The sequence below is a fragment of the Mastigoproctus giganteus genome, chromosome 11, assembly GCF_048544385.1.
Source record: "Mastigoproctus giganteus isolate SK-2022 chromosome 11, ASM4854438v1, whole genome shotgun sequence".
In the NCBI taxonomy this organism is placed as follows: domain Eukaryota; kingdom Metazoa; phylum Arthropoda; class Arachnida; order Uropygi; family Thelyphonidae; genus Mastigoproctus; species Mastigoproctus giganteus.
The window spans coordinates 66141085-66167476 of NC_143585.1; the positions used below are offsets into that span (position 1 = coordinate 66141085).

A 26392-nucleotide genomic window follows, 5' to 3' on the forward strand; every position below is an offset into this window, starting at 1 on the left:
TGCGCGCGCACTTCCCAGATACAGTATAGAAGGGAGTGAGTCGGTAATGTGTAGGTCTATTTCTGTGCCCTTAGCACTGTTGTCTTCATACTAACTTTCCATGGACTTGTTATTTTTATCAAGGTTCTCATGGGATATTTATTCCATCCATGATCACATCTCTCTCTCTCTTGCATTTACATATATTCCTTGGTCATCATCAAATTCGTGTGGTACATTATTCCTGTGGTCTTCATTATGCATTATGTATGTGCAAGTGTACTCAGAAGCTAATTTATATACTGTATAGTTGATTTTATTTTATTTGGAGTTTAATGGTGCATCACAACTGGCCACCATGCTTGGTTTAAAAGCATCAAAAACAAGACAGGAATATCATGATTAAGGAAAACTACTATATCAAAGGAGACACAACAGAATAAAAAAGTATGAAAGACGCCACTAAACAGACCTTAAAAGTAAAAAAATACAGACTGTAGCACAGAAAATTAATGATTTTCATTTTGCAGTATCATTTGAACAAACTGACATAGCTTTGTAAAAAAATTTCATTTAACAGTAAAAATCAGATACCAGCAATCTTTTCCACATTATAAGCTACTTTAACAATATTACTTTGTTACATACTTCTCAGCCCAACATGGTTCATTTTTACAACAAAATACAGGATTCTAATTTTAAAATATCTGATTTAACACACTGGAATTTCAATATTTCAGTCAAAATACACAAGATTAGAATTAGAATCTTATTTTTATTCCACAAGATTACACTAATTACATAAATCACTAGAATTGCAAGGATTTGTAGTAATCAAATATTTTTAATAAAGCTGTTAAATTGGCAGCAGCCATGCAGGACCTGTCAAGTAACTTTCAAAAATATCTGTTGCCCATAAATCATTAATAAATGATTAAAAATCTGATTTTATTTATTTATTATTTTTACCTTTCTAAATGTGGTCAAACTTTTCTTCGAGATGTTTTGAAAGTGAAAAATTATTGTTTACTTAGAATTAAAAATGCAAAGAATCTGTCAGTTCCCATGAAACTGTTCACCATGAAACTAGCACACTGGAGTGTGCTACTTTCAGTAAACGTGTTAGTTTCACTTTCAGTGTCTTATAAATATGCTGGATGTGGCAGAGACACCTGCTACAGAAAGTAGTTCCTTTTTGTTTTAGCTTAATTATACAGAATGTTTTTTGTCTTAATTATTATTCTGTTTATTCCTTTATTTGTCTGACAAAAACTCTATGTGTGCAAGCATAAGTTTGAAATTCTCTTATCGGTTCTAGTTGGTTGGTTGGTTATTGTAGGGATTTAGGCACATCAGCAACTTAGGCCATATAGTGTCGTGTATACGTTTGTAAATCGAGTGTATTTTGTGGTCAATTTGCTGTTTGCTGAACAAAAAACCGGAGTCAGAACAAAAAACCTGAGGGAAAAAAAAACAGCAAAACAAAAAACCCATTCCATTTTTGCCTGAGATCATTTAACTCAGCCACATTGTGAAAAAGGGCCATAAAATTCCTTGTATAATTGACAGAATTAGAACCCAGGTCTTTTACACCCTTGGTGTGGGGAGGATGGTGATAACACCAACTGTGCTACCCATGAGGGCATTGGTTCTCTGAACTGGAAAATGGAAGTAACTGTTAGTTCAATGTTTATATTTTAAATAACATGTAAAAAACGCAACATTATTGAAGTTTTTTTATATTAAAAATTAAGTACAGGGTGTTTCAAAAACAGCTTTACAACTTTGAAAGAGTATATAAATTTATTTAGAGGATGTACATAATATTTTGAAATGTCAGAATGTAGCAATACGCTTCAAGTGTTTTGCTACATTCTGACATTTCAAAATATTGTATGTCCTCTAAATAAATCTATTTATATAAAATCGGAGTAAATACACCATTTTTAATTGTATCTCATATTGTGGCTAGCTTCACAATGAGATACCAGATATTGCACTACTTCAAATAAGTAATGCTTCTCTAGTAGAGAAGACTACTGTTATTTATTCTCAGCGGACACCACCACTCAGACGGCACCGTTTCAAAGCTGTTGGCCTATCATCGGTGGGTGGGCAGGTACCCTGATAAGGCAAATTTTCAAAGCTGTTGGCCTATCACTGATGATAGGCCAACAGCTTTGAACGGTGTTGTCTGGGTGGTGATATCCACTGAGAATATATAACAGTAGTCTTCTCTACTAGAGAAACGTTACTTATTTGAAGTAGTGCAATACCTGGTATCTCATTGTGAAGGTAGCCACAATATGAGATATAAGTTGTTATTATTTGGTTTTTAGGAGCATTAGCAACTAAGGCCATATTGCTCCGGGATATGCAGTGGTCATTCCCTGACCTTTCCGCATCCTCCGTATTTGGTGGTGACGGGCTCGAACCAAGGTCTAATCAAGAAGCGTGTGCTACGCACTGCTGCTCCTTCCCACCTGGCTACGGAGGCGCCAATGAGATATAAGTAAAAACAATGCCTTTCACACTACACACGTGTTGTAAAGCTGTTTCTGAAACACCCTGTATAGTAAGTACTACATTCCAATAAGAAAAGAAGAAACACCGGTACACCATGAGCAAAATTTAAAAAAACCAATTACATTTTTCGAAATAGAAAACAAGTCAGGAAGGTCAGGGGTTCCACAAAAGTGCATTTGTTACAAACAGGAACACAATAAAATTACAAGAAAATAATTTTCCTATTTACTTTGCTAGCCTCAAATCAGAAAACTTTCACATTTTACCCTTAACAACATTAGTTTCAATCTACACAGAAATCTATGCTGTATTTCATGTACTTTATACAGTGTATATTTATTGTGGTGGTTTTTTCAATTCAGCTCCAATTATATGCACTGCATGATTTTAGCCTTATTCTCTTATTTCATATTTACCAGCTTTTATGTCTTAAGCACAAGTGATTCTTTCAGACCTCGTTACTAGATTAATCTAGTAACCAGGTCTATAATCTAGTAACTGTTATAATAACAGTTAAACCAGAGTTAAATCAGAGTTAAATCAGTTAACAGTTAAATCACGGTGTACAAGAAATATGTTGTACAAGAAGTATGTAGTACAAGAAATATGTTGTACCGAACACTGATAGGAAAACTCGCTCCCAAAGTGAAAACAAGGAATCCACAGAGCAAACTACCACCCAAAATGACAAAGCCTCAGGAAAGCCATGGGATAAACTACAAGAGACCCCTATGGACCCAGCTCTCCCGGAAGGAACCATCCTGAAGCAGTCCCTTGCTTTGCGAACTGCCCTGAAGAGTCTCTTTAAGGAGCCAACCAACAGGATTACAGCTGTTCTCCGCGCAGAGATCGTCTCCATTTGGATGAAAATGGAGACCATCCTGGTACAAACTCAGTTAGAGAAAGAAATTGCCACAGCAAAATTGGAGGTCCTCCAAAACAGTGAGGCAAACCACATGCTACAGCGCACTCCCACTTATTCAAATGGAATAAGTGGGAACAGGACGATTTCCTACAAATGGAAATCGTCCTGTAGGTCAGGCTGGAATAGCCCCCAAGAAAACCCCGATCGCCAAACCACACCTAGTAATATTGAAACCAACGTCAAATGAAGTCCACAAAATGAGTGAGGAAGTGAAACAAACAGTAATCGAAAAGCTTAAGGATGACTTCAAACACACGAGGATTAGATCTGTCAGAAAGACAAGAAACGTTGGAGTTATAATACAGACTGACACAGAAGATCTACGGGGAATACTACAAAATCCTAAAATACCCTCCTTATGCATCTTGGCTGAACCTCCTAAAGAGAAAGGGCCAAGCATACTAATATTAGGCATCGACAAAGACGTGACCCCAGAAGAACTTGTTCAGGAGATTTATACCAAAAACTGCCGTCAGCTACTCACAGGCGATGAGCCACGACAACATATCATACCAAGGTATAAAACAAAGCCCAGAAATGGAAATTCTGCTAACTGGATCGTTGAACTGTCTCCGGCCACCTGGAGAATCTTGAGCCAACACTCCAGAATCTATGTAAACTGGGGCAGCCACCATTTCAGAGAGCATGTGGCTGTTCCTAAATGCTTCCGGTGTTGTCGCTTTGGCCACACAACCCACTTGTGGTCATTGTGCTAACACTGGGCATGAATATAACAATTGCCCAAAAAAAGCAGAAACCCCGGTTTGTGCAAACTGTAGGGCCATGAAGTTACTATCGGATCATTCCATCAGGGACAGTAAATGCCCTGTTTACATTAAAGCAAAGGGTGTGCAACAATTGAGAATCAATTATGGAGAGTAATAACAACTACTATAACATGTCAAAGATGAAGATAGCACAACACAATGCGCAACGCTCCAAGGCTGTCGTAGCACAGCTAGTTAAGAAAGCTAAAGAAGAGAAGCTAGACCTACTTCTTCTACAAGAGCCCTATACACATAAATATCAAGTTAGAGGGTACCCACTACAGTTTAAAATTGTCCAAGTGGTCGGTGAAACTCCTTGGGCTGCCATCGCTGTTTGTAATCCTGACCTCACTGTAACTAAGATAACAGACCTGTGCACAAACTGGGCAGTCTGCGCCCATATAGCATCATCCTTAGGGGAATTTTACGTAGTGTCCATCTATGCCCGACCAGGAGAAGACATACTCCCTACAATACAATATTTTCAGAATCTGCAGCAACTACCAAACGCCAAACTTATATTAGGCCTTGATGCAAACTGCAGATCACCTGCCTGGCAGTGAGACACCAGAACGGAGAGGAACAAACAAAGGCCAGCACCTAGAGGAGTACATATCAAGCAGCGACCTATCCATTCTAAACAGACCAAACCAGCCCCACACCTTCTCGAACACTATGTGGGAAGCTAATATCGACCTAACCCTTGCAAGTCATTCCATAGCAGGACACCTCTCTCCTTGGGAGGTACAACAACACTGGGCCACTTCAGATCACAGAGTGTTAACTTACAACCTCCACCGATCACTCCAAACGCAACATGTCACACAACTTTTATTACCAAGATACGGCATATCAAAAGCGGATTGGAAACTTTTTAAGCAGCTGCTGACGGAGAAAGCAGAAAACTTTCACCCCAATGAATTCAACCTAGACCGGCATCAGCGAGAGGTAACAAAAATAATCACAGAAGCGGCAGATATAGCCATCAAGAAGAAGATGCCTTCCCTCAAAGCCGTTCCTTGGTGGTCGCCAGAGCTCACAGATCTCCGGAAAAGGGTAAATAGTGCCCGCAAGGCATTTCAGAGGGCGCGTAGATCCTGGCCACAGGCAGAGGTCGATGTACTACGGCAACAGTACCATGAGGTCAGAAATTACTACACAGCTAAAATAAAGAAAAGAAAGAAAGCCTCATGGGAAAACCTAGTAAATACAGAAGGAAACGCTAACCCCTGGGGAGTGGTGTATCGGGTCACCACAAACAAACTCCCCAGAGGGGAAGTCGTAACGGCAAACGAGACAGCTCAGGGAACCTATACCAGAACATGGAAATCCTCTATAGACAATATTTTGGACCATATCTTCCTTCCTGCAACCGAGCCTCAAACCCAGGAACAAAGAAAACTATGTGAGGACAATAACTCATACACAACTACAGCTGTTGAACCTGCCTTCTCACCAATGGAACTCAGCATAGCGGCAGCGAGAATTAAAAATAGAAAGACCCCTGGTATAGATCAAATTGAGCCCGAGATGCTCAAGGTGGTGGTAGAAACTATACCGAACACAATATTGGGACTCCTCAACCGATGTCTCTCGGTGGGCCACTCCCCGGCCTCGTGGAAAACGGCACGAATAAAACTCATTTTAAAAAACCCGATGAAACCACAAGGAATGCCAGGGTCGTATAGGCCAATCGCATTGCTGTCAATCTTCAGCAAGCTCTTCGAGCGCCTTCTCTACCAAAGAATCGAGAACCACTTCCAAGAATCAAACCTCATGTCGCCTAATCAATATGGCTTTAGGAAGGGGCGCTCGGCTGTAGAGGCTCTGGAAAATATTATTGAAACAGCTAAAAACTGCAACACAAAATACTTCCTCCTAATATCGATTGACTTCGCAAGGGCCTTCGATTCTCTCTGGTGGCCTGCTGTTCTGTCCAGGCTCCGGAAGGCTCATATCACAGGAAACTTATATCGATGCCTCAAATCCTATCTTGAAAACAGGCGAATCACTGTTACCACTCCATACGCCTCTGTTTCTAGGCCGGTCCACAGGGGCTGCCCTCAGGGTTCTGTCCTGGGGCCGCTGTTGTGGAACCTGGTCCTAGACGAGTTCCTTAATTTGGATATTCCAAATGTTAAAACCCAGGCATATGCGGATGGCCTTGTTCTGATGCTGCAGGCTGACAGCCGGGCACGACTGGAGACCATAGCAAACCGGGCCACTAGCAACTTGCAAAACTGGGCTAGTACAAATCTCCTTACTATATCCTCAGAAAAAACAAGTTCAATACTTCTCAAAGGATTCCTTGACCCTAGAAGACCACCGCAGATTAAGATAAACCATAAAGTTGCTAACAGAAATAAAATACCTCGGAGTGATACTTGACAGAAACCTTAGCTTCACACCACATCTCTGCTACCTGAGAACAAAAATAAGAAGATATGCGAGTCTACTGGCCAGAGTCACTAGGAAAGATTGGGGCCTGAAGAAGAGGGCACTTGGCGTCCTCTATAAGGCATTCTTTATCCCAGCACTAGCCTATGCAGCTGGGGCCTGGTACACAAAGACTAGCACAGCTGTCAACAAGAAAAAACTAGAGATGACACATCGATCGATATTACTCATAATGACAAGAGCTTGCTGCACTGTGAGCACCCACACACTCCAGGTCCTGGCGGGAAGCCTTCCCCTGGACTTGGAGATTGCGTGCTAGGGGTTGCTGTACCAACATTCCAAAGGAAAAATAGTCTCTCATATAGGATTCACCACAGACCCAACAAACTCCAAAACCGTGGAGAACAGACGGATTTTGCAACACGTGAAATCACTATGGCAAAATCGCTGGAACCTCACTAACAAAGGCTCCATTACTAAGAAGTTTATACCGGATGTAGGACAAGTTTATCCACTCTTCCCAGCCTGGTTTTCGCCCGGACTCAAAACTACCTACCTATTGACCGGACATGGCTCATTTAGATAGAGGCTATATGACTTTGGAATCTCAGCTACTCCGCGGTGCTCCTGTGGACAGGAGGAGTCCTGGGAGCACCTGGTATACGAGTGTGACCAATATGAGGACCTCAGATGTCAACTATATACCAAGATTCACTCGCTTCTTTGAAACCAGGAGGACATCGTTCTACAAGAGGAAGAGACCTACAAAGCATTCACACTTTTTGCACAAAATGTGTTCACAAGACAACGGACCCTGCCCTCCCCTTGAGTGGAGGTATTCCAAAAGTTCACAAATCACGAGACAACAGCCATCCCTCAATGGCCCAGAGTAATGGAAACACAACTAAGACTCTGACTCAACTTGTTCAAAGACACCATAGAAGACCAGAAGAACCTCATCTTGCCCTGTTGGGCACCTGGACTAAAGGACATCTAAGGTTGTCATATGACTCAACATACACTGTTTCTCTCTTGAACGGTGCTTTCTTTCCCTTCCCGTGGGGAGAGGGGGCTTTGCCCCAACTCCTTCCCTTCCCCAAATCTCTTTCCTCTGGTGGAGCACGGGCCTGCTCCACTGCAATCGCGGGGCCATCCTCTCTATCGGCCCCTTACTTCCTTTTCTTCCCTTCAGTCTTCATACCTCCCTTTACTGTTGACTTTCACAGCATTTTCAGCCCTACGCGTCCAAATTTAACTACATCAAAATTTCCTGCCCGACCCATTTAGGCATATAGAAAATATTATTTCAGCATATAGCCCCTCGCAAGCATCTAAATTATTCTAACAAATGCTAACCGCGAACAGCCCTTTTTTTTTTTTTTTTAAGGTTCTAGCCACTGAAATCCCAGGAAAGTAGGTGGCAGGACCCGCCAGAGTACTATATAGGTAACACTTGGCCGGCTTCCCCGTGGCGAGGTATGGTAACGTCGGGTCCCATTAGGGGCCCGGCGGCTAACAGGCCGGATGAACAAGGGCACAACATGCTAAATACCACATGATCCATATACTTTTAAATCCCTGGCTTGTCCGATACAGTGTATATATGCGGAGATGGGAGAAATCCCAGGAGCCGTTCGACCCAAATATACCTATACCTTTGGGTTGCCAGGCAGGCACTTTGCCCACCTGGCTAGTGTGGTCGGCAGTTATTGATCATTCTTATATATAACTCCAATGCTTAACTACCACATTACATTGTAATGAAATAATTTTTACATCTTCCTCTCATTTATGCAATGCATAATGTACTAAATATTTAACTCTAGTTAATATCCTAAATATTTTTGTTATAAATTTAGACAATTTGGCTTTTTAATGCTATCTGTAAATTCCCTAAAAATTCTTTAGTATTATAATACTATCCTTATTTGTATGATATCTGACAAATATATTTAACATGTACGTATTTTCTCATTTCATGGTATATATTTTAATTTAATAAAATAAATTCTGGTATTTCATTCTCTTATTTTTATCCCACCCCCTTTTACGAAACCCTCAAAAACAAAAGGTTTTTGACATAAGATAGCTGTTGACATTAGACTTAATTTCTGTAGATCGCAATTTCAGAAAATACATGCGAAGGAAGGCTGTTCCAGAAAACAGAAGTTGAAGGGATAAGCGAGGAAGAAGAAAAGTTGGTTCGTGAGTTGGAAGTTCAACAGTAAATGGATGTTGGTTGGATGTGTTCAGAGTTGTTTGAGAGAGAGGAGGAATCCATATATTAAATATGCATCCATATATTAAATACTTTAATACATGGAAACAGTACTAAAATGAAATGAAGGCAGATTTTGTAAATAATTTCTTAATTTAGAAATAAGTGAATGCTTAACAGCTTTCTTATACTCTATATTATAGGTATAATGGGGGTGTTTAGGAAGTAAAGTAAAAACTGGCATAGCTGGAAAGAGATGTGCATAATAGAAAGCATAATTTTCTCACATGATGGGGTATAGCAGTAAGTGCAGTAACAGCCAGCAGTGTTCTGTATGCGATACCAGTACAAACATGGCAGTGCTGATGGCAGAAATTGAACTAACATTGAGGCAAAAAGTTGTACCTACATTTTACATGTCGCCAAAGGCAGCAGCACACTTGTAGAAATTCAATATGAAATTGTTGCTAGGAGTAGTGAATACACTACGAGCAGAAAACATGTATCGGTGAGGTGCTGTGCATTCTAAACCATGCCAAGGGGTGTGCAAACTGTGGTGACAATTATGTAGGAAAACATGATGGCTCTATTCTAAGGAATCATCTGCATCCCTACATTCATAAAGGAAGTAGCCTAGTATACCTCACTCACTTTCCAGACACCAATCATTGTAATAGCAATTATTTACAGGTTCACAGTTTAAAACTATTATTTCTTTATAGTCTTACCTTTCCCTATATGTCTTCGAGTGTTCTCGATGGTTGAATTTCTATTCACATTTGACAATAATCCTAGGCAAAACCTATTACTATTATTTGCAGGATCAGTGAAACCATCTATTGTAATGCTGTGATTATGAGCTCGAAATACTTCTCCCACTCTACAATTCAATTCATAGTATGCTACAGAAGCCCAGTACTGTGGTTCTTGATATGTAACTGGAGAAACATCTGTTACAAGAAAAGTAGAGAAAAAACAAATTCTTAATTTGCGCATTATATTTTCTATGTAAATATTTCTTAAGCTCAGGTTAAGAAAAAGATCGTCAAACATTAACTAGTATAGAGAACAGCCACATTATAATTGATGTAAATGATATAATACTTTTTTTTTCTCTCCCTGCATAGTGACTCTGAAGCAATACTGAAATACAATAATAAACACGTTTCTGTTTTATTTCTACTGTATTTCTCATGTTCATCATTTTATTACTTGATAAGTGGGAAGTGTTTCTTACTCTTTTGATGCAAAATCAAATTAATATTGCTGACTTATATTACAATATTTATATCTGAAAGCACTTCAGTAGAAAATTTCCAACTAGGCTGGTCATGTATTTTCTTTAAAAAAAAAAAAAGCAATTAAAATTTGACATTTCTAGCACAGTCTCAAACGAATAGTATTTCATTACGTATAAAAAGTATACAACAAAATAATATTATTTTCATAATTCCCTATGATTTACTGAACTTGCTAAAAAAAAAAGGTTGAGAACCTTTTTTTTTTTTTTATCAAAATCTTATTCTTCTAGAATATTTTTTACCTAAAAAATATTTCCACCATCTGCAATGAAGAGTGTTCTGTTATTATGGAGCCACACTTTCTGTGCAAAAAAAAAAAAAAAAAAGTGTAGGTCAACCAAGAACGATATATATCAGCGTTTCCCAAACTTTTTTTAATCCCGGAACACTTATGAAACACAAGTTTAGTGGGAGCCAAAGAACTGTTTCCTAATTTTATTACATATGACATACTGTGCATCAGGAGCATTTTATTTCCAACACATGCAAAGCCGAAATTCAAATAACTGTCATCATACTTTCGTTTTGGTCTTTTATTAGTTGGTTCTTGTTTTTTCACTTCAGATTTTTGGGGAACAAAATGCTGCAATTGTTCATCCTCACTTTGAAGTGTGACAATATTGTGTTTATTTTCATCGACCACAGTTGCACTACTAGAAGTAATTGCTTCTCGTTTTAAAGTTCCTTTTTTCAACCATAAATCCATGATCATTTATTTTAATAATAATATTTCAAACTACTGATAATTATCAAAAAAAAATTAAAAAACTGTATACAAAGAAGTGAGTTTAGTTATGATATTGGTTTGCTTCCCTTTCTCCTTCAACCCATGTACTCCAGGCTAAATCGCATATGAATGGCATATTAGATCACTACATTGCTACTTTTTCATAGATGCCATTACCACTACGCATTCTTCTCTATGCAAAAGGGGGCCAAAATAGTGTTCTGCAGTCTATTTGATTAGTTGATGCCAGTATATTAATAACTGGAAAAAAATAAATAATAAATAAATTATGTTAAAAATTATAATGATCCAAAAGTAGTGTACACTACAAATATGCAAAATTTATGTATTTTATTTTTTCAATTATTAATTATGATTTTTCACGGAACACATCATTACCTTCAATGATGTGTCTCAAAATATACTCCACACTATCATCCTTTCTCATATCAGCCTGAAATGTGCTCGTCAAAATGACATGTTCATAGCTTCATGCCCTATTCATATATACAATTTCATATAAAAGTATAAAACAAAATACAGTAAACTCTCGCTAATCCGGTTACAGTTAATTCGGATGTCAGATAATCCAGATCAAAATATGATAAATTCTGTTCACAGTTGAGTACGCTGAAAAACAAACGGGATTTAGGAAGGCAGATGAGTAACTCTGTGCACTGATTGAGTGTGCAGAGAGAGAGATGGAACGTACATTACATTGTCTTGCACGTTGTTGACTCTGAGTCAGACGGATGTTATTGCTTATATCACTTCATTTGCGTACTTCTTTATATGTATCTCTGTACATAAGTTAACATATATTATATAATTATGGGTTCTAAAGAATTAAAAAGTGGAATAAAGAGAAAACATGTTACTTTAACTATAATTAACAAGATCAAATTGCTGAAGAATTTGGTATTGCTGAAAAATTTGGTATTAGGCTGTCAGATATTAAAAAACAAAAAGAATTTATAAAGACATTTGCTTTAAAATTCGATGTGGGGAGTGATAAAAGCAGTGTATCAAATAGACGTGCGATGCCAACACCACCTGATAAATGTATAAAAAGACAAAAAACGATACATTTATTCATCTATAAATGGATAAATGTATTGTCTTTTTATAGTTTTTAAATAAAGGCTCGACCAGTCATATTTTTTTATTTATTTTCATCAGCACTACCTATATCATTAAATTTTCCATTTACTTGTGTTCTAAGTTTTTTTGTCTTTTAGGGCTATCTCTTGCTTCACTGATCTGGATTATCGCTTAATCTGGATGACCTCTCCCCCCAATTAATCCAGATTAGCAAGGATTTACTGTACTATTATTTTCATAATTTCCTGAACTTTTTTTAGTAAAATCTTATTCTTCTAAAATATATTTTACTTAAAAAATATTCCTACCATCTGCAATAAAGAGTGTTCTGTAATTATGGAGCCACACTTTCTGGATACATGAGGGTCTAGGGTAACTCTGAACCATTCTATATATCATCCAGATATTATTCCAAAGGTAACCACTGTTACCTTCAGGATAATACTTTCAATGGTGTCTCTCAAAATATGCTCCACACTATCACACTTTGTCATATCAGCCTGCAATGTCCACATGCCTAATTTGAAAAGACTGCTGAAACCAACCACAGGCAATGTTATAATGAAACTGAAGGAAGCTGTAATACAAATTTGCCAGTGTACTGCATATACTATTGGGCCTGATGTGGTCCAGTGGTTAGCATCACAAGTAAGGAGATTGTGGGTTCAAGCCCATATGCCATTAACAATGCACAGCCCCATTGATAACTGTGGCACTGAAAATCTGGCTGTTGTCCTTAATAATTAATTCAGTATGTTTGTAGTCATAATGAATGTGTAAATTCATCTGGTCTTGGCCAAAACAAGAATAAATGAAAGTTTACAAGGGCTGTTCAATAAAGGATGATCATAATTTTTCATGAAAAACAATACTGCCTGCTATTTCTAGCTGAGCTGTGGAATTAATGTTTCTTCTATGTAAACATAATAAAAAGTTATAAAGCACCAAATGTGTGAAGCAATTTGTGACTTATCCTGTATGCAATATATTTAAAATCACATTAGAAACAAATCTCACCTGGACTTAAGGTTGTTGTATCCATTGGCTGTTGTGGATTACCTGCAATATTTTGCTGAGTTTCGTCATGTGGGCTATAAGCTGGTGGTGGTGTTTCTATCAAAAGAGAGAAAAAAATATATATTGAAATTAACAACTTTTATGCAATAATTTTAACTGAGAGCAAACTCAAAATACAGAATGAGACCTATAAAAATAAAAACATCAGGGCAAAATTTAAACACCATTCACAGTTAACTTTGGAACAGCATATTAAATTACTCAACAATGAAGCTTGGGCATAACTTTTACTGCAATTTGCTTGATACAATAAGGATCTGATCCAAGAGGAGTTTACGGATAATGAGGTATAGACAAAATGTTTCCAAATATGATTAATTTAAGTAAATGTTGATTCATTTTGTTATTGAGCTATGTAAAAAACTTATTTCCATTAAATACATTCAATGTCTGTATATAAAAAGTATTTCAACTGAAATACTTTTTATATACAGACATTATTTCAAATTGAAACAGTATCTATTTTTAATATAAATTAATTTAATTTTTTTATGAAGGTCATGAAAACCTCCTATACTATATACAAAACAGAGCTAATTTTTAACAAAAAAAAAAGTTGAGTTTAATTTTATCAAAGTAATTCATCAAAATTTATTTTTCTACTTTTTTTTTTGCTGAATTGTTTTGATATTGATGTGAGGCAGCCAAAGCTGCATATTGTGCCATATTTTATGATGAGACATTAAAAGAGTAATATGTGTTTTGCAGTCACACAGACAAAGGGATTCATGTCAGAGGCAGAATTTTCCATTTATCTCTTTGTGAATGTGCAGATTTCAAAAAAAAAACTGCCTGAATAATGCAATTCCACCTTCTACAATTTAGCCTGTGAATTTATTAATATTAATTAACAAAGACCGAATACAGAAGGTGAATATGGTCTGGGATAATGTATAGTAATTTGTGATTGGCCACTTCAAATGATGCTTATCTGTGCAGTGGATATACTGTTAATAATATTTCGAAATACTGATAATTATAAAAAAAAAAAAAAAAAATTGTATACAAAGAAGTAAGTTTAGTTATGAAATAATCAGTGTTACATATTTCAATATGTAATACTGATTATTTCTGAATTAGAGAATTACAGCCATAAAAAATCTGTACAGAATCTGTTTTAGTGTACAAAATGTGCTATGCATGTCTTATCGTTTTATTTCCAAGTATAACTTTGATTTTGACTTCTCTTACTCTGTATCACTGTGTGCTGGAAATGAGGTAGTTAAGATTTTTATTTATTTTTTTAAATATATATATTCAGATACACTGCTGTTACTTAAAGATACTGTTTTATTTTTATCTTATATAGTGCCAGAATAAAGAATAAAATTATGAAGTGTACCATTTTAAGCCTCCCACCCCCGAAATATTAAGTACTGCATCTTGTTATTTTGTATATACCTGCTGCAGGATGTCACATTGAAGAAATTAGTATTAGTACTGGCAAATTATGCAAGAAAGCAAGTTTATAGAGCATCAGTCAAAAAAAAAAAAAAAAAAAAAAACTACCCACCTCACCCATCCATCCCCTTTAATTTGTCTATTTCTACACCTCAATCAGATCTCCTCGCAGGCCTAGGCTCCAGATGCAGCAATTTATAGAACTGAAGCCTTTCTTGGTAAGAGCATCCTTTTGTTCCCTTCACCAATCTGGCTGCCCTTCTCTGCATGTGTTCCAGCAGATCTCCATAAAATGAGACCTCCAGACCTATATACAGTACTCAAGATGCGGCCTAACCATGGCATTGTACAAAGGGATAATTACCTCCTTATTCCTGCTAGTAAAGTTCCTATATATCATTGACAAAACCTAAAAGAGCTATCCTGGCAGCCTTTTCGCACCACTCAATGACCTTAATATCTGACTGCACAATTATCCGCAGGTCTTTTCCATTTTACACTATGCTGAATGTAGTACCACATAGCTGGTATGTAAATCTGTTTTTCCTAGTTCTGTTTTTCTAATTTTCTTAGATGTTGTTATAGTAGCTCACCCTGATTACTGTCATTATCCATGTGCCAAACCTTTTACATCTGCAAACTTAAACATTAAGTTTCCAGATACAACTTCATCAATATAATTAATAAATATTGAAAACAATCGGCCTGGGGGGACACCACTAATAACATTAGTCCATTGGCAACCACTCTCTGTCTTCTCCTACTTAAACATCTCTTTATCAATAGCAGTAACTTGCCCTTAATGCCACATTGCTCCAGTTTGTCCAGCAGTCTTTTATGTGCAACAGTATCAAAATCCTTCCTGAAATCCAAGTATATGATATCAAATCCAGCATATTTATCAAAATAATAAAAATAATCCAGCACTCATGTCAACAGTCACATTTGGTTTTAAGAATTCATGTAAAAAAAAAAAAAGCAACCTTTTTTTTCCATTTTCTTTATAAGATGCTTGTAGGACTATCTTCTTCAATGCATTTTTAGGATAATAGGATTTAAACTACAAAGATTATATCCTCAAACAGGCCTATGGGGCTGGGAAATTCCATATTCAAGAAAATTAATACTCAAACACCAGCCAAGTATTTAATAAAATAGAATAAAATAAGATGATACAGTAAACTGGACTATTACAATAAGTACTAAAAATATATACATAAAATCAGTATAATAAAACAGTTAAAAACAAAATACTAAAATCGTTAAAATAAGTTAAAATACCGGAAATCCGAAGCTTTTGGATTTGTTGAGAAAGGAGACAGCTGTCTCCGAAAGCTTCGGATTTCTGGTATTTTAATGATTTTAGTATTTTGTTTTTAACTGTTTTATCATACTGATTTTATGTATATATTTTTAGTACTTATTGTAATAGTCCAGTTTACTGTATCATCTTATTTTATTCTATTTTATTAAATACTTGGCTGGTGTTTGAGTATTAATTTTCTTGAATACAAAGATTATGCAATGCTCTTAACTCTCATAGCAGAATAAATTTGCTTCTGCAATGAGCTAACCTATTAGTGAGCCATCTATTTGATTGAACCAACTGGCTCACTGATTGAAATGGGCTCCTGGAGCCATGAATAAACTGCTGCTGGGAGGAGAGTTTGGTGGAGGAGTTGTACACCACTGAGGTGAGTATGTTACATTGCGTAGCATCATTTGTCTTGTCTAAAAGAGATATGTATCCTGACTAACTGTTCTCTAGTAACTTTATACCGACAAAACAGCTGGAAAAGAGTGGTTTGATGCAAGCTGTCTTGCAGTATGTGGTATATGAAATCAGAGTTTTTGAAAGTAGTGAAATGATAGGGCATCACACTACAAAGTTCAGTTTTTTGCTGTGAGAATTAAAGACCATTATATTCAAGTCAATGTACATGACTTGAACTGTGACAACCTCAAGGACCAACATGACATGTTGGTCCTTGAGGTTGTCACAGACATTCTCTCAGATATGCCAGACAAGCTGTACTTGCTACCTGGGAGTCTAAAATGCTGATGGAACTGATATTCGGGTGAAACTCAAGTCAAGTGGACCCAATTTCGGCGAAGTCCGGATGGTCTATGACAGCCAAATCCTCTGCTTGCACCTTCACGATGGTGGGACTGTTAGTAATCCTGGGTATAACCTCCATGCACAAGTACATGGTGGGTGACCACCCAGGTGTGAACCAACCTAAGCAGGGGTCGAGGTGTGGGGCCACACCACATGGAGGAGCGCCGCCCCTCTATGTTGCCAGGCAGTACTAGGTGGTAGATGACTCTCATCAACCAGTGAAATTCCACCACTTTGCTTATTGGAGTCTCTAGAACTAAGTTCTGGTCAACCCTTCCCTATCTCTTCCATCATGCATTAGCATTAGTAGAGGCATTTGATGCAAGAAAGCTTATGCAGCATCAGCCAAAAAAAAAAAAAAACCCCACTTCACTCCTCTGTTCATTCAAAATACCTGTCCAGCTGAGCCTTAAACTTATTTAGGCTATCAACCTCCACTACAAGGGATGGAAGTCTGTTCCACCAACCAACCACCCGCTGGCTAAAGGCAAATTTCCGCACGTCTGTCCTACATCTGTCTTTCCTCAATTTGAATTTATGCCCTCTCAGGTGATTATTCTGAGCTAGAGGAAGAATCCCATCAGCATTGAGCATGCTCAAACCATTCAAGGCTTTATACACCTCTATCAGATCACCTCGCTGGTGCCTAGTCTCCAGACATTGTAATTTGCAAAACTTAAGCCTTCTTTCGTAAGAGTACCCCTTTGTTCCATTCACTAATCTTGTTGCCCTTCTCTGTACTCGTTCAAGCAGCTCTACATCCTTCTTGAAATGAGGCCTCCAGACCTGTATACAGTACTCTAGGTGTGGCCTGACCATTGCCTTATACAAGGGAATAATCACCTCCTTATCCCTGCTGGAAAAATTCCTGTATATCATTGACAATACTCCATGAGCTACTCTTGCAGCCTGTCTGCACTGCAGAGAGAATTTCATATCTGCCTGCACAACCACCCCCAAGTTCCTTTCATTCTCTACCACTGTCAGTGTAGTACCACAGAGTTGATACGTTGCTGTTTCCCATGTGTAGTACTTTACATTTGTCAATGTTAAACTTCATTTGCCACCTCTCAGCCCATCTGCTCAACCTTTCCAGATCCTGTTGCAGCAGCATAGTGTCAGTAGTGTCCTTGACAACCCTGCCTACCTTTGTGTCGTCTGCAAACTTCGACATTAAGCTTGATATACCATCATCAATATCATTTATAAATACAGAAAACAATAATGGACCCAACACTGAGCCCTGAGGGACTCCACTAATAACATTAGTCCACGATGAGCAGTGTCCATTGATTACCACTCTGTCTTCTCCCCCTCAACCACCCCTTTATCCATAACAGCAATTTGCCTCCAATGTCACACTGCTCCAATTTGTGTAGCAGTCTTCCATGTGCAACAGTATCAAAAGCCTTTCTAAGATCCAAGTATATAATATCAAAGCTATTCCCTGCATCCAGTTCTTTTGTGACTACTGCATCATAGTATCCAATCAAATTGGTCAGGCAAGACTTCCCCTTAACAAAGCCATGCTGTGTCCGAGCTATAACTGAAGTCTTGTCTAAATGATCCTGCAGTGCTTCTTTAAGCAGTGCCTCCATTAATTTTCCTGGAACAGAAGTTAAGCTCACAGGTCTATAATTACTTGTGTCAGCCTTTGATCCTCCTTTGTGAATTGGGGTCACATTTGCACATTTCCAGTCTATGGGTACCTCCCCTTAGTCCAAGGAAGCTCTCATAATTATGGCTAAGGGTTTGCTTACTTCCTTTGCTGCCTCCTTTAATATAACTGGACAGATCCCATCCACCCCGGGTGCCTTTCTTGTGTTTATCTTCAACAGTTTCTCCTCCACTTTACTCGCAGTTATTTCAAGATTCTGTAGCTTACTGCTAGAGCTGAATACACCTCTGGCATTCCCCTCGCTGAATAACTCCTCATGTGTGAATGTCGATGCAAAATATTCATTTAGTTTGTTAGCTACCTGAGCAGGATCATCAACAGTTGACCCATCAATATCAAGTGGACCAATCTGATTCATCCCCTTCCTTCTAGAGTTTACATAAGTAAAGAACTATTTGCTGTTTTTCTTTGCATCCCTTGCCAAGGATTTCTCGTAATCTGCCTTTGCCTGCCTAACCTCCTTTGTAACTTGGTTGCATATCAACTTGTATCTATCATAGGCTTCTGTGTCATGTGTTAATTTGTAAGTATCCCATGCATTTTTCTTCTCTGCCATATGTCTCATTAGTTCATCTGACAACCATTTAGGCCTGAACCTTGAACAATATTTCTTAGTTGGTATGTAAAGCCTAGTAGCTTCCAAGATAAGTTCTTTGAATGCTTCCATTTTGAATTTGCTGTTGGTAACATCATCAGTTGGTCCCACTGTATAGAATTTAAATACTGTCTCAGTCCATCGTAGTCGCCTTTAAGGAAGCAATAACCCTTCCCTTTACCCCTAATGGTAGTTACCTCTTTGAGTAAATCCCACTTCAGCACACTGTGATCACTGCCACCTAGTGGTTCATTTATCTGCAGATTCTTAATGCATGAAGAATCACTGCTGATAATCAAATCAAGAGTATTACTCCCTCTAGTTGCCTCTCGAACATGCTGATGTAGAAAACAATCATCCAATAAATCCACAAAAGCCCTGCTAGTGTGTGAGTGACCAGCCCCTAAATTCCAGTCAATATCTGGGAAATTAAAATCTCCCATTATAAGACTCTCTCTGATTTACTGGCCCACTCTATTTCCCTGTACATTTTCTTATTATACTCATCAGAGTCATTAGGCCTATAGCACACTCCTACTCTCAATTTTGATCTCCCAATGCTTATGTCACACCAAACTGACTCAACACTGCACTGTCCAGCGATGTCGACAGGCTTCACTTCCTTGGTTTTTATGTGTTTCTTAACTAATTTAGCAGTTAAATTGTACGTTTAAATAAATACATATAACAACTTAGATTACAAACGTAATATAATTAATAACATAATTAATTAATAAATTAATAGAATCATGACTCAGACCAGAGCAGCAAAGCAAAAGGCTCAAGCTAATGGAAGTGCTGTGGCTCAGAGCAGAACTGAGGGGGGCAGTTGTCCTCTGACTCACAGCCTTATAAAATGCACTGTTTGCTTGATGTTTGCAGAGCAATCGGGTACGGGACATGATACTGCCAAGGGGGATGTCTGTGTGTGCGCGATGCAAGGAGTGTATCGATATCAGGCAACAACTCGGCGTTCTTATGGGCCTATATGAGAGCTTGAAGGACAGGGTGGATGCCCTCGAAGAAACTAAATTGAGGGGCCCATCAATCTCTCAGCTGCCCACATCAACGCCAGAGCTTGCACTTGGGCATCGCGTGACACAGAGACAACCCCCAAGGCAGAATGCGCTGGTCCCGAAGGAACTAGTAGTTGTTGGTGACTCTATTGTCAGGGAAACGGGGAACATGCTTTGTAAAAAAGATAGGTGGAACAGGACCAGGGTATGTCTGCCAGGGGCAAAGGTTGATGACGTTGTAGAGCGAATATCATCTTTTAAGGGCACAAAAGGTGATATAGTTGTACACGTTGGCACTAATAATATTAAGAGTAGGAGACCAGCAGAATTACTTAACAAGTACAGGTCACTGTTGAACAAAAGCCGAGAATTAGGGTTGAATTTGAAAGTGTCTGCAATTCTGCCCAGACACGATAGGAGGGTGTATATGATGAGAGCCTTGTCGATCAATTCAGCCCTGGAAAGATTGTGCAAGGCTCAAGGGGTAGAATTTTTTTCAGCCTGGACTGTACTTGTTAACAGGAGAGATTGCTTCTACAGGGATGGGATACACTTAAATAGGAGGGTGCAAGAATATTTGCTGATGCTATCGAGGCAGTGTTAGGTGGGTCGGAAAACTGCTAGCTTGGGGGGAGACAAAGACCAATAGATTGACAGTAGCCACTGGCAGAGGTGAAAGAGATTCTTGCACTGCTTCTATTAGAATGAGCAGAAGCCTGAAAAACAAGATGCATGGTATTTCAGAGACTGCTGGGAGCTATTGCGGTATAAGTAAACACATGGGTTGTGTTAGGGTAGCTAAGAATAGAAACAGGTGCAGGTATACTTGCGTGTACACCAATGCTAGGAGTTTAGTAAATAAATTTGATGAATTTGAGGTATTGCTCAAAACATCGAAGGCAGATATTGTTGGGATATCAGAGACGTGGTGTCACACAGATATAAGGGATGCGGAACTGCAATTTGGGGAGTACAACGTCTACAGAAAGGATAGACAGGATAGGAAGGGGGGAGGTGTTATGCTATTAGTTAAGAAACACATAAAAACCAAGGAAGTGAAGCCAGTCGACATCGCCGGACAGTGCAGTGTGGAGTCAGTTTGGTGTGACATAAACATTGGGAGATCAAAATTGAGAGTAGGAGTGTGCTATAGGCCTAATGACTCTGGTGAGTATAATAAGGCCTGACGTAGCCCAGTGGTCAGGAGCGAGAGTGCATAGCACGCGTTCCTTGAGTGGACCGGGGTTCAAGCCCGTGACTACTAAATACGATAAATATTTGTATTGACGATTTATTGTAAACTCTACTGACTTGGTTGTCGTGCCGGAGTATAAACAGAAAATTTATTTATTTTATTTATAAGGAACTGTACAGGGAAATAGAGTGGGCCAGTAAATCAGAGTGTCTTATAATGGGAGATTTTAATTTCCCAGATATTGACTGGATTTTGGGGGCTGGTTACTCACACACTAGTAGAGCTTTTGTGGATTTATTGGATGATTGTTTTCTACATCAGCATGTTTGGGAGGCAACTAGAGGGAGTAATACTCTTGATTTGATTATCAGCAGTGATTCTTCATGCATTAAGAATCTGCAGTTAAATGAACCACTAGGTGGCAGTGATCACAGTGTGCTGAAGTGGGATTTACTCAAAGAGGTAACTACCATTAGGGGTAAAGGGAAGGGTTATTGCTTCCGTAAAGGCGACTACGATGGACTGAGACAGTATTTAAATTCTATAGAGTGGGACCAACTGATGATGTTATCAACAGCAAATTCAAAATGGGAAGCATTCAAAGAACTTATCTTGGAAGCTACTAGGCTTTACATACCAACTAAGAAATATTGTTCAAGGTTTAGGCCAAAATGGATGTCAGATGAACTAATGAGGCATATGGCAGAGAAGAAAAATGCATGGGATACATACAAATTAACACATGACACAGAAGCCTATGATAGATACAAGTTGATATGCAACCAAGTTACAAAGGAGGTTAGGCAGGCGAAGGCAGATTACGAGAAATCCTTGGCAAGGGATGCAAAGAAAAACAGCAAAGAGTTCTTTACTTATGTAAACTCTAGAAGGAAGGGGATGAATCAGATTGGTCCACTTGATATTGATGGGTCAAGTGTTGATGATCCTGCTCAGGTAGCTAACAAACTAAATGAATATTTTGCATCGACATTCACACATGAGGAGTTATTCAGCGAGGGGAATGCCAGAGGTGTATTCAACTCTAGCAGTAAGCTACAGAATCTTGAAATAACTGGGAGTAAAGTGGAGGAGAAACTGTTGAAGATAAACACAAGAAAGGCACCCGGGGTGGATGGGATCTATCCAGTTATATTAAAGGAGGCAGCAAAGGAAGTAAGCAAACCCTTAGCCATAATTATGAGAGCTTCCTTGGACTCAGGGGAGGTACCCATAGACTGGAAATGTGCAAATGTGACCCCAATTCACAAAGGAGGATCAAAGGCTGACACAAGTAATTATAGACCTGTGAGCTTAACTTCTGTTCCAGGAAAATTAATGGAGGCACTGGTTAAAGAAGCACTGCAGGATCATTTAGACAAGACTTCAGTTATAGCTCAGACACAGCATGGTTTTGTTAAGGGGAAGTCTTGCCTGACCAACTTGATTGGATACTATGATGCAGTCACAAAAGAACTGGATGCAGGGAATAACTTTGATATTATATACTTGGATCTTAGAAAGGCTTTTGATACTGTTGCACATGGAAGACTGCTACACAAATTGGAGCAGTGTGACATTGGAGGCAAATTGCTGCTATGGATAAAGGGGTGGTTGAGGGGGAGAAGACAGAGAGTGGTAATCAATGGACACTGCTCATCGTGGACTGATGTTATTAGTGGAGTCCCTCAGGGCTCAGTGTTGGGTCCATTATTGTTTATTGTATTTATAAATGATATTGATGATGGTATATCGGGCTTAATGTCCAAGTTTGCAGACGATACAAAGGTTGGCAGGGTTGTCAAGGACACTACTGACACTATGCTGCTGCAACAGGATCTGGAAAGGTTGAGCAGATGGGCTGAGAGGTGGCAAATGAAGTTTAACATTGACAAATGTAAAGTACTACACATGGGAAACAGCAACCCCAGAGCAACGTATCAACTGTGGTACAACACTGACAGTGGTAGAGAATGAAAGGGACTTGGGGATGGTTGTGCAGGCAGATATGAAGTTCTCTGAGCAGTGCAGACGGGCTGCAAGAGTAGCTCATGGAGTATTGTCAATGATATACAGGAATTTTTCCAGCAGGGATAAGGAGGTGATTATTCCATTGTATAAGGCGATGGTCAGGCCACACCTAGAGTACTGTATACAGGTCTGGAGGCCTCATTTCAAGAAGGATGTAGAGCTGCTGGAACGAGTACAGAGAAGGGCAACAAGATTAGTGAATGGAACAAAGGGGTGCTCTTACGAAGAAAGGCTTAAGTTTTGCAAATTACAGTGTCTGGAGACTAGGCACCAGCGAGGTGATCTGATAGAGGTCTATAAAGCCTTGAATGGTTTAAGCATGCTCAATGCTGATGGGCTTCTTCCTCTAGCTCAGAAAAATCACCTGAGAGGGCATAAATTCAAATTGAGAAAAGACAGATGTAGGATAGACGTGCGGAAATTTGCCTTTAGCCAGCGGGTGGTTGGTTGGTGGAACAGACTTCCATCCCTTGTGGTGGAGGTTGATAGCCTAAATATGTTTAAGGCTCAGCTGGACAGGTATTTTGAACGAACAGAGGGGTGAAGTGGAAGTGGTTTTTTTTTTTTTTTTTTTTTTGGCTGATGCTGCATAAGCTTGCTTTCTTGCATCAAATGCCTCTACTAATGCTAATGCTAATTTCGTACAACAAAATAATTTATTGCATTTTGATATTTATTACATTGCACAAATTGGTTTAGTAAGAATTACATGAAAATGATAAATAATTAAATTATTTTAATAAAATTAACATTTCAATCACAAAAAAATCTTTAATAAATCAAATAAGAAAAATAATTGTTTCATATACTTATAAAATACAATTTGGTATGCGACTTAATCGAATAAGGTCACAATATGTGATTTTTGTTTCATTTTCTTACATGTTTTATAGCAAATTCGTTGATAATAGCATCATAATTTAGTTTTTTTGGCTATTTCGGATTCGATGGATAAAATGGCTGAGGTAAATCGTTCTTGACTAATGCTAGATCTCAAGTAATTTTTTATTATTTTCAATCTTCAGAAAGATCTTTCTGCAGATGCAACAGTAATTGGTAAGGTTAATATAATTTTCAGAACAGTAACAAAATTTGGATACAATTCAAATAAATTATTTTTCAGTAAATATTGTAATATTTGTAATATTGTATTCCTGGAAGGCAAAACTCAATGACAAATTTTGATTTCATTAAATAAATCAATGCAATCAATATCGTCTTGCAAGGTCGCATTTAAGTCTTTGCGACATTTAAGAAGATCGTTTTCAGTCAGTTTTTGAATATTATACGAATTATATAAAAAACCATATGATGTCTCTCATGTTCGTGATAAATTTCGAATCTTTTCTTAAAAGAAATAATCACACTATCGATTATGACTAGAAAATATTGAATTCTAAAATATTCTTCGCCCGATGAAATAGGCTGATCAGTTCCTTCATAACAAAATTGCTTTGTTTTTCTTCCAGTTCTTCGATTCTTAAATTCAGATGTCACTTGTAATTCTTCAGCTATTTCCTTTGCAGTTATTAAAGAAGATTTGAATCCCGATTCATGATACTGTTCAAAAAAATTTAAAAGGCCTTTTAAATGTGAATTTGCAGTACCGATATCTATATTTGAATTTTGAAATATCTTGCTCACAATATTTACTTCATTCAGTATGTCATACCAAATGACTAAACTTAATAAAAAATTCAAATGAAGTAAGTTTATTTTCGATTGATTGGATTTCGGATTTCGTTTTCATGTCACTGGTATGTTCATAAAGGTATTTCAAAGCTAGAGAAAATTGTGATACTTGGTATCTCACAGATTTCACACTTTCGAGGCGACATTCCCACCTCATTTCTGACAGTGGTTTTAGAGTAAGATGTTTGACATGCTCTTTTAATATATCCCAGCGTATCACAGAACTTGCAAAAATATTATATATGCTTCGTAAAGTCCCAAAAAATGAATATGCAAGAGAAGATGATTTTTAAATGTCTCCAAGAACTAAATTCAAATTATGACTTCTGCAGGGCATATACTGTGCTTTGGAATTCTTTTGCAGGATAAGTGCTTGCACGCCTTTATATAAACCTCTCATATGAGCTCCGTTATCGTACCCCTGTCCTCAACAGTTCCCTAAATCTAATTCCTCCTTTTCTAATATGCTTTCAATTTTGGCCGATAACCCTTTTCCTGTCGAGTCTTTTACTGTTTCAAAACAAATAAATCGTTCTTGTATACTCACATCACTTTCAGAGTTATCTACATTAACATATCTTAAAATAACGGATAACTGTTCTTGATGGCTTATGTCTGGAGTGCAAACTAATAAAATTGTGAAATACTTAGCTTTCTTAACTGTATTTATTATTTCCTTTCTAACTTTTTTAGCCAAAGCAGAAATCAGTTCATCTTGTATTCTATGAGATAAACAGGAACGCGATGCTGATTCTACGCACCGATCCAAATGTTGTTTCATGATTGGGTCAAATGTTGCAAGTAACTCTATGAGACCTAAAAAATTACCGTTGTGCGGTTTATATAAAGCATCGCTACTGCCCCTGAATGCCAAATTATGCTCTAATAAATATAAAATTGCAGCCACTATTCGTTCACAAACACATTTTAAAAGCTGTTTCGTTTTTAATTATTTTTTCATGTTCTTTGTCAATAGTGTTTCTAAGTTTCAGATTCAAGTTGTAACAATTTGTACATAGCTTGTAAATGATATTCTGATCTTCCGTGACTTTGTAATCGCGAACTTAAATGTACCTAATCGTTAAGTCCAGTTAAACACAGAGAAGTGGTATTTGAAGAGAATAACTTACACGCATAACACAATGTGGCATCTTTGTACTTTGAGTAGAGTAACCACTTTCGTTCTTGACGTTCCCCATTCGTTAATTTTCTTAAATAATAATTTTCAGAAAAACTTCTGTTATTTTTATCTTTCGGAAAATTGTAGTTTTTTACTTGTGTCACGCCATTTTCTATGATAGCCATTCTAAATTTATCAATTATAATTTCGGGCCAAGTACCAGGATCATTGATATCGACATTTTCGTCTTCGTCGCTTTGTTGATTCTCTTGAAGCTGCGGTCCTCGGAATAATTCATCTTGTTCTTTGTTCGACGCTGACAAAAAATCCTCCGTCTGTACGTTTCCCTCTGCTTCATGAGTATCTTCCCGTTCTACAGTTTTCTTATCATCGCTTTCCTCTTCATTAGGACGAGAGCTGGCTTTATGACGATCAGGATCGTTTTCGTGGATGTCGCGTGGCGTAATTTCATTTCCGCGAGTTTGATCTCCCAGTAACTGTGAATTATGTGTTTCTTCAGTTTGTTGCAC

At 37.9% G+C, this 26392-nt stretch overlaps 1 protein-coding gene across 1 annotated transcript in view; it reads right to left on the bottom strand.

The window, feature by feature from the left end:
• LOC150078077 (protein mothers against dpp-like) overlaps positions 1–26392 on the bottom strand; it is a 96995-nt gene that overhangs the window by 10657 nt on the left and 59946 nt on the right. The window contains exons 5-6 of the mRNA XM_090385162.1: positions 12959–13054; positions 9541–9762 (exon numbers count right to left, since the gene is read on the bottom strand). Of these exons, the coding sequence (XP_090241288.1) occupies positions 9541–9762; positions 12959–13054 (318 nt within the window). The remainder of the gene's footprint in view (positions 1–9540; positions 9763–12958; positions 13055–26392) is intronic.